Source organism: Austrofundulus limnaeus, unplaced genomic scaffold (genome assembly GCF_001266775.1).
Source record: "Austrofundulus limnaeus strain Quisiro unplaced genomic scaffold, Austrofundulus_limnaeus-1.0 Scaffold50, whole genome shotgun sequence".
Taxonomy (NCBI): Eukaryota; Metazoa; Chordata; class Actinopteri; order Cyprinodontiformes; family Rivulidae; genus Austrofundulus; species Austrofundulus limnaeus.
The window spans coordinates 264266-278674 of record NW_013952452.1 but is presented as its reverse complement, the minus strand read 5'-3'; the positions used below and the strand labels follow the sequence as shown (position 1 = coordinate 278674).

General features: G+C 38.4%; 1 protein-coding gene across 1 annotated transcript in view; it reads left to right on the top strand.

Annotated features, from left to right (window-relative positions):
• Positions 1-14409, top strand: part of LOC106517548 (contactin-associated protein-like 2) — a gene marked incomplete at both ends in the record, with an annotated part of 175923 nt that overhangs the window by 32963 nt on the left and 128551 nt on the right. The window contains 2 exon segments of the mRNA XM_014008447.1: positions 1089-1232; positions 2480-2744. Of these exon segments, the coding sequence (XP_013863901.1) occupies positions 1089-1232; positions 2480-2744 (409 nt within the window).

Sequence of the window (14409 nt, the reverse complement as noted above, 5' to 3'; positions counted from 1 at the left end):
TATATATATATTTGACACTGTCAGGTTTTATAAAATACGCCTTCAACGTTATAGCATTTTGAAAATGTTGGTGAGAAGGTCAATTTCGAGGTCTGGCCATGCCCCCTTAACATGCTCAAAAACTGACCGTTTGGATAATTTTTCCATGTCTTAACAGTTTGTTGACCAAGTTTGAAGCCGATAGGTCAAAATCCCTAGGAGGAGTTCGCGAAAGTTTGACGTGAGCGAAAGTGAAACTTAGCAAAAGATTGACCTTTGAACCAAAATGGCTGACTTCCTGGGACTACCTCTAAGAGACTTTTTTTTAATTTTGGGGAGTTCTAGCAATGTGCCGAATTTCAGCTCTCTAGGACTTACCAGTTCCTCTACCTCACTTTAGGTGGCGCTGTGGACCGGTTTGGCCACGCCCATTAAAAGTTCCAATGGAATCTTGCAATTTTTGCCGAGTAGTTATGCTTTTTTGTGTACCTTGTTGTAAAGTGTTACCCTTATTTTATAGAAAGACATTTAACATTACCCTTCAAACAATACAAACTTGMTTTACCTGGACAACAGCCCTTTCTCACAGCAGAGCAAAAAGACACAGTGGCTGATTTTCAGTCCGTTGCGCAGGTAGATAAGATCGATGGATAAGATCAGCTTGTCATGGAAGTACTGGCCGATAGCTGATCTCTCAAAATTAAGGAAATCTGGGCCAAATATCGGTGCACCTTTATTGCTCATATTAAACATGTCAAAGTCATGATTAACATTTGTAGCTACACTTAGCCATTCCCCCATTGAGTAACAATTTGTGTACAACTCTGAGCAGACTACAAAGTTACTGTCAAATTAGTCAAGCAAATTACTTTTTGAGCCATTTCAATTATAGCATACTAAAATTCATTGTATAATCAGTTATTTCCACATCAAAGTAAGTGTGCACCAGTCAAACCAAAAACATGGCACTTAATAAAGTATCATTTGGTTTATTTTGCAACTTCAGAGTAATTTACAGAGCAAATTACTGCACTGGCAAATTAATTTTACCTGTAGAGTGACTTACTGTCTTCTAAACAACATCTCTCATCCCCCCTGTGTGTCTCTAGTTGAGTTTCGGGGGGATGCCGTACAGTGGGAAGCCAGTGGGGGGTGGAAGGAAAAACTTCAAAGGCTGCATGGAGAGCATCAACTACAACGGAGACAACATTACAGACCTGGCCCGCCGGAAGAAGCTCGACACGTCCAGCTTTGTAAGAGAAATGTGTTTTTATGTTCATGTGTGCCCAAGCTTCCTAACGATACACACCGTGAGGTCTGAAGTTGCAAAAGGCAGCTGAAACTCAAAATGTCAACGTAATGTCTCGTAATTTTACTTGGGTTTTCCACATGCTGTATTTTAAGGGTAAAAGAAGCACAATCAACTCTGCATTGCAGTCTGTTAGACTTGCCTTCAAACCATCTTTCTCATATTAAAAACTGTTTTCCGAGGAGTCTGTTAAATCCTTCTGGTCTTATGTATTTGAACTAGACAGATTCCTGCTCATGTTGACTTTATCATAGCTACCAGAACCAAACTGTCTCTCTACACACCTGCTCAGCTTCAGAGTTATCCACTAATTTGGGCTATTCTTTAAAAACCGCTTTGCTCACAACTAAAATAAGATCTCTGCACCTTTTTTGTGGGGTTTTAATGTAGTTTTAGAGACTCACTTGCAGAAATAAACTCCCACCGACACAGTTTCAGATTTGATGTGCAAACACACACTCATTTGTCCCTAGAGTGTCTTGTTGTGCGCAGTTGTTTGCATCAAACTCAGCTGAATATTTCTGCAAATCCTATGATTGTACAAAACAAAAACAATAATAATAAAATAAGTTGTGTSCATTCCAACGCAGAATTCTGATCTAACCCTGTGTTTATCCACAAGATTACGCAGCCAGCAGAACTTTTTTTGATCTTTGGTAAACTGATAGAATAAATGGAAGAATTAATCCCCTTCATTAAAGCCACACCTCTAATTCTCTTTGACTCACACAGCTRTTTATTTCTAATCAAAACAGACCCACTTTCAGATTTGAAAACACACACAATCAGGAAACATCTATAACTCATGAGGCGGCTCAATGTTGCATGTTTGCAGATGATTTGATTAAATTAAACTGCTGGAAAAAAAAACTCTTTTGAAATTAGTGCCTAATTTCCACAAGTTCTTTTTCTTTCCCCTCCAGGAAACCAAATTTACCCAGAGTTCTGATCAACCCTGATATAAAAGCCAAAAACAGATTGTTTTGTTGTGTGTAGAAGCATGAGCAGTCTTTTCATCTAGCAACTGTCACAAACATCTGAGGCTGAGAAGATGGATTCAAAGCAGCAGACTGATACAAACACATGCAAACAGAAGACATTAAAAGATGACAAGAAAAAAACAAGAATAATAACATTTCTTTCTTACCGATGGCCTCTGTTTTATTTCTTTATTTTTTATCTGTGCCCCAGCAGCGTAATCTGTCGTTCACCTGCGTGGAGACGCACACCTTTCCCGTCTTTTTCAACGCCTCGAGTTTCCTGCAGCTGCCAGGCCGAGCCAACCACAACACCGTGTCTGTCGGCTTCCAGTTCCGTACGTGGAATCCAGACGGCCTTTTACTCTTCAGTAATCTGGATGACGGCACGTTGGAGATATCCCTCGAGGATGGCAAAATTACAATTCATATCAATGTGTCAAAGGGAGCCAGAAACTACAGAGTGGACTTATCATCAGGTGAGTCTAACCTACAGTCATTTCTACAGCCCAACTCTGACCTCTTACCCTAAACCCAACCTGAAAGGTGATCCTGATCCTAAATCTAACCTAAACTCAATTCACACCTTGGTTCTAAGCCTAACCCCTGAACCACCAGCAGTATTTCCACAAATGGGAAACAAGCTTTTGTCTCCATAAGGAGCAGTGGGCCCTCACCAGGCTTTKTGTACCAAGAAAATGGTCAAAAATTGTCCCTASCAGGTAACAAAAACATGCACACGGCTAACAAATTACAWCTCATCTTTCTTTTAGTTTAGTGATGCATTTGTCTTCAGCTATATGGCAGACTTTAACATTAACCAGTTATTGATATTAGAATCAAAACAATGTTTTAATTTAATGTTTGCATTTTGGTTTTGGCATGTTGCTGTACTATTTATGGAAATATAAAGTAATTAGAAATGCTTTTTTGTGACATTTCACAGGAAGAGACTAAGCAGATGTTTTTATTACTTGGACAAAAATGGCATATTTGCAGTCTAACTGATTTCATCCTGTTGCACATTAAAGGTTTGAATTTTTCACATTTGCATATTTCACAGTTTACACTTTTTATTTTTAATATATTACATATTCAGTGTTTTTGTCTATTTTCCACATTAGTTTGCATATTTGAATATTTCTAACTAGTTGCAAAACATTTATTAAATAACTATTCTTGACTGTCATCTTTTTTGAAAAGCCTGTTTTTCATTCTAAATCAGTGATGAGCAACTTAAATGATGGAAGGGGTCACAATTTTTGTCGACAATATTACCAGAGGGCTTGATAGCGCTGCACACTTTCCCAAATGTAATAAAATTGCCATTTTAAAAATGTTTGTATATATGTTTATTAAACCAACATACAGTGCTGTAACTYAACAYRGTTCATGCTCAAATGCATGTATRACARTTRYWMTCTTGTTTAATAAATATTAATAAAAAACATGTGAAGGAAACAAAACCTAAACACTTTAACAAGCTAAAGTGCACAGACATAAAACGCCAAAAGTGCAAACTCCTGCATGGTTGTARTTCTGTAAACTCATCATATTTAGCTTTGTGCAACATGTTGTAACAGTGACTTGTACTAAAATCCTTCATGGCAGACATCATCTGTAAGCAGACTGAACACATACTGTTGGTTTGCCTTAAAATTCTGTGAACAGAAAGTCTACCTCCCCCCAAAAAAACATTTTCTGTTTAGTTTTACTTAAATCACTCTTAATGTAGCTCTTAGATTCTAAGAGTGGCTTTGAATGTTTTGGGGTTTTTTTTTTAGAAAAACAATGGGGGATGGGCTTCATTGGCAGACTGGGCAGAGGTCACCCGCAGGCTGCCAGTTGCCCATTCTTGTTCTAATCCATAAATTTAACAACAAACAAGCAAAATGTTGAGTTGTCCCTTTTTAAAATTTTGCTTCTATCCTCATCCCCTCATTTCCTCTCCTTCTTTGAGTCATTCCCTCTCTTTACCTCTTCTCCCTGTTTCACTTTCCGTAGGCACACTCATTTATTCTGTCCACTGCTGCTATAATAGGCCATTATGCCCAGGGGTAGGGATTATTACAGAGTTACCCTCAAGGCTAATTGGGCTTGAGCCCACGATTACATCAGTATTATTTGAACACATAGACACACAATCATTCCCCATACACACACACACACACACAAACACACTTCATTTTTATTCTGTTATTAATATCTTTTTAAAAACCACACTGGCTTCTGGCTTCAATGACACAGCAGGAGCTCAGTCGACTTGATGACAAAAATACTAGAGAGGAAACACTGAAATTAAGGGACATCTTTGATCAACTAAATGGAAATATTTTTGCATTACATAAATTTATTCAGTTAAAGTAAATTTCTGTTTATTTAATTAAAGATGAGCTTTGGTCTTTTAATGCGAGCAGATGAGCAGACTCTGAGGGGCAGAGCAAGGAAAAAACAGACATTTTCAAACAAAACTATGCAATTTATTTTCTTTTTGCCAGTGGGGGTAATTTGTTAATAACCCTTTTTGGCAAAAATGCAACTCACATTTAAATAATCTTGCATTGGCTTGGAGGTAAATTAAATTATTTTCACCAAATCCACTGATGTTTTTGTTTGTGACTTGTTTTTTTAAACACACAAATCTGATTTATTTGTAATTGACATGGAAGAAGTGAGGAGTATAGAGGCAAACCATGTGATGCAGTCTGATCACATGTCTCTGCCTCCATTTAAAATCTGATGATGACTCTTACCTGTTTGATGACAAATTGTTAGTGTTTTATATTTAGTTATAATTTCTGACTTTTAATTGCCATATTTTTCAGAAGTTGTGTAGAAACAGTAGATTCAGATTCACAATCTGATTTAACAAAAACTCAACAGGCATTATAATTGATTTCAATAGATGTGCATTGGTTTAGTTCTGTTAAAAAATATTTGGGAAAACAGCTTCAAACTTCACCAGGAGGACCACAAAACATTGTGCTGCATTTCTCGTAAAAGTGACTCAGGATACAGCCTTCGTCCCCACATAGGAGTATTTTTGATCACTTTTCCTAAGCTAATATGCTAGCTAACTGATGGATTTGAGCGGTGGGGTGAGCTGAATTTGACTGGAAAAAAGTGCAACAAGGAAATTAATTTCTGCTCCAAACATTTTATCAGTCATAAAATACCAACACTGGACCACCGAGATCCTATCCCTGCATTTTATGTCAAACATTTTCAATAGACCTTGTTGTTTTCAGTGTAGCCTGTTGCTAGCTTAATCCTAGCATCCATGCTAGCCTCCTACAGCGATCTATTACTGTCAGTCACACATACGGTGATAATATTATACTTTATACAAATTCAAAACGTTACCATTAAGTTATCTAGTGAAATAAATATACAGACACGCACACATACAGTAGATGTGGCAAGCTAAGCTATAAGACGTCTGTAAAAACATCAACCTTTTTTAACAATTCCTCTCGCTTTTCAAGTCTGTCAAAGACCTCAACCCTCCAGCCAACCTTTCAGCTGAGCTTTCCTGTGAATCCTGAATGTGTCCAAATTTTATTTAGGAATGTCTTTTTCTGTTACGGTATTATCACTGACTCTCCGTAGAATCCAGTTCGTCTGTCCAACCTTTTGAGCGAGCGGCAGGTAATGCATGTAAACGATATGTGTGACGTCAAGAGTGTAGGTCCCCATTGGACGATTCCCTTTAAAATAAAATAAAAACATAAACGTATAAAAACACAATACAGACAGATGTTTGTGAAGATGAAGTGTGTTTAAGAAACTGACATTGCTCAGCACGTCTTTCTGTTTTCTGATGTTTTGACACAAAATAAAGTTCAGCCTTGAAAACTGGATCTTTGCAAACAATGTCCTGATGCATCTCAGTAATCCAGGTAAAAAATCAAGAAGAAAAAAATTGTAAAGGTCTTCTGGACGGGTTCTTCTCTAATGAAACGTTTCGTCTCTCCTCCAAGAGACTTCTTCAGTCTGAGAGTTTCAGGCAAAATTCAGGCTTTTAAGCACTGCCTCCATGTGACTGATACTCGCATCACATGGCTATCGTTGACACCTAATTAACACCTATTGTTAACAGGGGTGGAGTGATACTGGCAATGGCAGAACTGTAGGAGGGGGACAACTGAAAACGGAGGCCTCCACCTCTGTTTAATGATGGACGGTCTTTCTTCACAAAAATGGCTTCTTTTACTCCGTAAAGACCGTCCATCATTAAACAGAGGTGGAAGCCTCCGTTTTCAGTTGTCCCCCTCCTACAGTGCTGCTATTGTCAGTATCAATCCACCCCCTGTTAACAATAGGTGTTAATTAGGTGTCAACAATAGCCATGTGATGTGAGTATAAGTCACATGGAGGCAGGGCTTAAAAGCCTGAATTTTGCCTGAAACTCTCAGACTGAAGAAGTCTCTTGGAGGAGAGACGAAACGTTTCATTAGAGAAGAACCCGTCCAGAAGACCTATAATTTTTTTTCTTTTTGCAAACAATCTTTGGTCAAACAGTTGATGAGGGAAATGTAAGCATTTAGAAATAAAACTGTTGTTCTTTATTTGTTGAGTCTTTGCTAAGTTTGCTGTAACTCTTGTGATTTGTCACACTACAGACTGAACGTTATGTTAGGCCCAGTTTATGGTGCATCGTCTCCTCAGCCGCGAATAGAACCATCCATCTCTGTCTCCCTCTCACACTAAGTTATTGGCACTAAATGAAGTGATGAATAAGCTTTTGTTGATGTTTTTTGGGTTGAAATGCTTGTTATGTTTGTGTCTCTGTGGCATTCTATATGTGTGTGTTTAAAAAAAGAAAGTGATGTCGGTCTGGGACAAAGAGATAATTTATGAACAATTTCATGCATTACTGTAATAAGAACATCATTTTCTAACAGACAGTTTATTTCGTAAGCCCCAGTGAACTGATAAACGAAGAACAAAAAACGACTAAATGGATTTGGAAATGAGGCTTGGGTGGAAAAAACTCAATCATAAATTCTCTTTAAAAGTTTCTGGACTTTATCATTAAATGTAACATCACTGGTTTAACCAGCTCCTTTAGGTTGTGTTCACATGGTTACCCAAATCAATCTCTTTATTTGTTGTTCCAATAAATATCCTCGTAAACATGATATAATTACTAGAAAAGTTTTCTTCTCCACAGAAACACCAAATACAATTTCAAAAGTTGTATGTGCTATAAACAAGGAGTGAAACATAGAGTATGCATTAAGATTGCACATTGGATGTGAAATGTAATCAGAAGAAGAAGGAAAAGATTGCTCTTATGGTTTATGGTGAGTGGGGATGGATAAAGAACCCGTATGAGTGGGAGCCTCGTAAGTGGGCCCATTTCTCTCCCCAAAAAGACACTGGTCTTTAGTCAAACCTTTGCATCCCTCAGATGAAGGACACGGGGTTAGAAACACTCAGTGTTCTGAGTTCCTCTGGATCCATAAAGAGGTCCCCCAAAATGATTTTCCTTTGACTGCTCAGAGCCAGGCAGTGGTCTAAGTAGCGCAAAGAGGTCTCCAATTTAATGCCACAGGCATCGCAGACCATTGTCATGGAGTCCCATCACCATTTTATGGAGGTTGAGCAGGTTGTGCCCAGTTGGAACACCAACCAGTGTATCTAGAGTTTTCCTTGACAGGGAGATGAGAGCTTTCCCAAACCTAATCTTTGGGCCGTTCATCAGCTCTTTCCAGCAGATTGAGTGTTGATGTCTAATCCAGGCATGTAGGGCAGTCCTGCAGGCTGTTGTTGTAAAAAACCTACAACAGGCTGTGGTCCTTTAAAGTGGGCCTGACTGCCAGCTTGTGTGAGGTAGTCAGCTCTCTGGTTACCATAAATGCCAGTATGTCCTGGTACCCATTTAACTGTAACACTATCTCTCCCCAGTTGGTTGACTGCTTCGGCACACTCCCAAGCCAGTAATGATGTAAAGTGTGACCCTTGGAGAGCTCTAATGGCAGCTTGACTATCATTAGGATGAATATTTCCTTCTGTGTACACTGAAGGTCTTTGGGAGATGCCACACACTGGTGGATTGCACATATCTCGGCTTGAGACACAGTTGCAAGTCAACCTAGTGGGTATTTGTGATCTCTCTTACTATGGTTGTGAAAAATCAGCAGCCCTGCACCTACTGACCCCTTCAGAAGGAATCCATCTGTAAAACAGTAGAAATGATTGGGAGACATGCCCATTGTATTGACGTTACTCCAGACAGACCTGTCCTCAATCTCTGTCTTTAAACTTGGCTCAAAATTGTATTTTTTGACCATTCTGTCWCCAGGTCCTGCAGTTACTGGAACAGCAGCAACTGCCCAGTCCCAGATTCTAGTGTGCTGTGAGTCAGATAGGTTTTTTTCCACCTACCAGACTGGCGTAACCTTACTGCACTGGATGTGGCCTTGCCTAAGAGACATAAACCTAACAGGATGCTCTTAGGTAGAAGGTTAAACTAGAGGTGGAGTTATGGCATCATCATTTTTAAAAGTGGTGTTTCAGCTGTCTACGCAGAAAGGTAAAGTTTCAAGACTTTCTTGATTTTAAAATCAAAATGTTCTGTATAGAAGCTGCATTTCATAAAAGCGAGTGTTTGCATGTCAGGGTTCTTGCAGATCGTCCTGACTCAGTTCCACGTCATTGGCATGTGCTCAGTAACAAAAATAGCATTCTGTAAGAAAGATTTAATACACAAAACGTTTCAATTTAGTTTTTTTTTTTTTTTTGAGTGGAGTTCTACTCTGATCAGCCTCTTGATTAGTAATCAAATTATAGGGAACCATTATTGTTTCCATGGAAACAGAGCTGGCTGTCTCCAGTGCTTTTTGCAGAGACCAGGAAACCTTATTTTCCAAGAGGTCCTCATGCAACAAAGTGAGGAAATGTGTTTTTGTACTCCCAGCTGTGTGTCAGTCAATCACAAGCAAGCACTTGTAAATAAGTCTAATGAAGTAAATACGCTGCTACAATTTYAAGAACAGCAGCCATTTTTGCCACTCCAGCAGTTTCCAACATTTTCAGATTTTTGTCTTTTTTTTTTATTTCACTTTGCATTCTTCTTCTTTGTTATTTACTAGATTTTAGTTGCATGTTCAGCTTATAGTAGAAATAGTGTTTAATTCTTTATAATTTCAGAAGAATTTGATGGTTTTAATTTTGTTTGCTTTTTTTCCTATTTTGTTTTTCAGGAAGTTAACATTTATTCTCAATTTGGTCCAATTCGCCAATCAGCTTTTTTTGTCACCATAATAATGTGTCATCCCCCAAAATCAGTTTCTGTCAGAGGTGGGCTCATTTGCAATTCAGGAGATGTGGAAAGCACATGCATTTTTTTTCTTACCTCATCCAAAACTCCCAATTTTTTTTTTTCTATGTTGAAACTGCATGTGTGTGAGATTGTTCCTGCATGCTTGTCTTCACACCCATCACCTCGGCTTGAAGTAAAGCGATCAGTTTGAGATGCAGGATTTCTATCAGTCACACTTGAGTCCACTTCCACCGTCCGAACAGGAAGCAAATGGCATTACAATATTGGAAACGCCACGGGCACAGATTTAAGGCAAAGAAATACACTGCAGCTATCCCACATTACAATGTTCTACTCTTCCTTTCTTTTTGAGTATGTGCGTGTATATTTATGTGGATTTGCATTGTTCAGCTCTGTGTGTATACAGTATATGTGTGTGGGTGTGTGTGTGTGTGCATGTTAGGGCAAGGCTTAATATGACATATTCAGAAGCTTTGTGTGCTTGGCATGCTGCTGTCTGTGAAGTCGTGCAAAGCTCTTTGAATTGCCTCAGAGGCCCTAAAATTTAGGAGTAGAGGAGATGCGGAGGGAGAAATAAATTCATGAATCCTGGAGGGTCCCATAAATTTAAAGCAGACAAAATTCATTTTTAGTGTGTATATAGGATCAATAATGGAAACAAGAAAAGCAGAGGAGAGAGTTGGAGAAGGGGGAAAATGGAAAATGTGGGAAAGGAGCAGAACGGCAAAGTTGCAGAATTAATTTTTAGCATCATAATAATATTGCAAACTTGCTCACCAAAAACATCAAAACATTCTGAAATATATAATAAATTTGACTCAACTGTAGGACCTACTAAGATTATGAAGCCTCGTTTAGACAAATTGCAAATCCTATTTTTGTTTTACAGAAAAGAGTTGTAAGAACTATTACTAGAAAACATTACAGACATCCATCAAACGCATTATTTTATAAATTAAAAATATGGAAATTCTCTATATGTTTGACAATAATATTTTACTGTTTATGTATAAGGCTCACAAAAACATATTACCTTTTAAACATCCATCCATCCCGCTTATCTGAGGTTGGGCCAAGTGGGCAGCAGCCTAAGCAGAGAGACTCAGACTTCCCTCTCTCCAGCCACTTGGGCCAGCTCATCTGTGGGAATCCCAAGGTGCTCCCAGGCCAGCTGAGAAACACAGTCCCTCCAGCGTGTCCTGGGTCTTCCTCTGGGTTTCCTCCCAGTNCACTGTTAAAGAAGTCCAGTAACAAGTCTGTTTCAGCCATTATAACGCCAGTTTAAAAGTGAGTCTGGTCTTTTGGGAAGTGGACTGATCTGCGCAGACACACACTTTTTCTCAGACACACACACACATACAGTACTGTCTGTTGGGAAGTGGTCCACAGAGCACACACATCAAGACTGGCCTAGATAGACAGGATAGCAGGGGACACAAACACATAACAGCCTCTTCTCTTTAAGCACGTAGACAGTCAAGGACACTCTCATGGCCTACATAGGTGGGTCATTTCACTCCACATCTTCTTCTTGTCCCATAATGAAAAGTGAGGGAGGAGGAGGAGGAGGAGGGAAAAGAAAGAGAGGTGACAGGAAACGAGCAAACAACTGGCACATTTCAAGAAGCAGAATAAAAGGGTGGCTAAACTGACCAAACGATAAACACAGATCAAGAAGTGAACTCCTTGACTTTATGTCAACTTTACTGACGGACAGGCCACATCCATACATTTTTATTGTGTTTGTCCTTGTTTTACGGAGACATTGGATCACAAGGACTCAGCCTCTGAAGCGGTTATCCTGATAAAATATTCCAATTTCTTTTGTGTGTGTTGAAAAGGAGAGAAGGTCGTGATGGTAATGAGCTGCATTATAAAAACTGTTGGGTCTAAAGGTCAATATCTCCCAACACTCAGCTGCTTTTATTTTGGAGGTGTTTTTCTTATCACACTTATGGTAGAAATAAGAGCTCAAAGCAGCGGGCGGTCATAAGACTTAACTCTAAAATAATTTAAGACCCCGCAGGTCTAGGTGTCCCAATAAATATACATATTTGAGAGAATGATAAAAGTTAGTTTTATGAAGAAATATGAAATAGCATAATGTAAATCCATACAAATTGTTGTTGGACTTGTTGTTTTCGTTTAGTTTTGGTTTATTTTGTAAATCACTATTGTTTGAGTATGTCTTGGGAAAAAACGGGCTGTTATAAGATTTTTTTTTCTTTCTGCTCCTTTCGTTTTATTTTATTTGTATGTTTTTCTTCTATTGTATGTAGTTATTTTGTTTTTAATGAAATAAATTCCAAAATAAAAAATAAATAAAAAAGTGGAGTTTCAGCATTTAAAGGGGGGTGTTACAGGTTTGGTCTAGATTGTTCGWCCTGGCCACCCTCATGTGATGAGTCAGTATTTACTTTTGTTAGAAAATAGGCCACCTTCAAATACAGAACACAGTTCTGTGTATTTCTGAACATTAATCAGAACAATCATCCTGCTGTCAGACTCTATTTTATACTGTTGCTTAATCAAAAGCTGGAGATCAGTTTTTGAATAATCCTGATCCTTCATGAAAGAGCTGCCTTTTGTTTCCTGCTCCACACCTCCTTAGCATCAGTCCTGCTGCAAACTGGAGCTTCCAGCTCTGCTGCTTCTCTGGGAAGCATGAAAGGCAATGTTTTCTCTTCTGCTCTTTTAAGATTTCTCACACCAACAAGTTTGTAATTATTGCATATACAGTACCTGAAGAAGCCTGTTTTTCTGTCAGCCCCCTGCAGCTTTTCCTTTTGGAGCTGCTGTTGGATCTGTGTGGTTACCAGCTGTGCTGTATGTCAGTGCCTGTTAATCTGACACCCGTCACTTCAGTGGAAATAGAAACGACACGGATGCAAAGATCAAAGTGGAATTATTTTCCAAATATTATAAACAAGCTAAATATACTGTACAGTATTTACCCAATGTGTATTTATTTCTTTAGTTTCTGACCAGCCACTTTCTCTCTCAGGGTTTGCAGTCCTATCTTAGTATTCCTCAGCTCCACCTTCTGTTCCATCAACATCATGTCTCAGAGCTCTAAGTTTATACCAGAAATCATTCCCAGTCTGTTTGTTCATCCGTTAGCTTTGTTCAGCACCTCCTCGCTTTCCTTCTGCTCATGTTCCAGTCACAGAGAGCGGCAAAACCAGCAGCGTCTTCATAAATCTTCACAAAATGACCTCATAACTTTTCATGTAGATCATTTAACTCGTCTTTAAAAAAAACAGAAGAATATGTCTACTTTAAAATGGTTTGAGATGGACTAGATTTGCCAAAATGTTATTAAAATCTTAACCCCAAAATGTGAAGAGTTGTTTAATTATTTTGTTAAATAATGTGATYATATCTACGTATGACTGCTCATAATGTCAAATTATCTTCAGTCTTTTCAGTTTTAGTGGGACTTTCTATTTTTTTTATTTGATATAGTTTCAATGGATGGGTCTTTTATTCTTAATGCCCACTACTATGCACAAACAACTTACTTTTGCCTAAAATGGAAAAAAAAAATATAAATCTGTTGTCGTTCTTCAGTTGTTTGTTTTGCTCGAGGTCTAATCAGCAATTATGTAAAAATCAAGGTAAAAAATTGTAATTTTTGCTGAGTGTGCTGCACTAGGGGAGCTTCAAGAGTCACCACAAGCCTGAAATAAATTTAAGAAAGAAAAAAAACCAGAAAGAGAACAATTTTACCAACCGCAGCGTTTCACATGGAGGCTTTGAAACTGACAGGAGCACCAACCCGTAGATAAAGAGAGATGCAACGGATCCATTTCACCTGTCTGCACAGCAGTTGGCAGCTCACATTTTTTAGTCATGCTGTGAAGGGGCTGACTCCTGCTGTTCGGTCAAAAATTAGAACTCATATTTCTCAGAAAGTTATGCCCGTCAGAAATCGTGCTCCGCCACAGAGTGTAGGTCCCCACATTCAGGAAGTTCCGCTTTGTTATGACAGCCTGTASGGTTGTTCTTGGATGCAACGCATCAGACCCATTTCTGGGGCTCCTGGAGAAGGAAGCAGTCCCTTTGGATCAGCAGGTCCAAATAAATTTTAAAGGTTTGTGTAAATTCAAGTTTTAGCATTCTGCAAAAGAAATGAATTTTGCCTGCTGCATTTCGCGACAGTTATAAACTACAATCATAATGTTGAAATAACCGTTATGGCCAACACATCAACACTACGTTATGCAATATCTCACATGATCTGTTTGGAGGATGTGTTGAGAAGAACTCTCAGCTACAACCACCACATATTTTTGCTTCGTATCTAAAAGATCAACTGAGTTCTTGCCAATCAAAGTAATTAAGATTGATTAAAGGAGTGCCTGGGAAGACAAATTACTTTATTTTTATTATTAATTATTTTTTTATTTAAAATTATGTGACTGGTTAATGTGTGCCGTGGTATTAAACAGCCCTATAAAAATAAAAATGGAAAAGTAAGCAATGATAAAGTTTTATTTGTTTGCGTCCTCGCTTTGTGACAGTCAGCCTAGACAATTTGTTGTGTTTCACTACAAGAGACGAGGGCAGCCTTAGATTTATTGTTTTAGCATTAATTCATGTCAGTCTGTGTGAATGAGCTGCAGGAATTATGAAGGTAGCACTGATAAAAGCTCACATCACTAACCTCTCATTTTTTGTCAACACTTTTCTGTCCATCCACTCATCCATACCTACATCCACATCATTCTAAGAAAAAAAATAAAACTGTTTTAGTTGAATATTTGTGTTCCAGCCAGAAGTATATTTTGCACACATTGTTTGTGTGTATTCTTGTTTGTTTACATATATATATGTATGTATGTATGTATGTATGT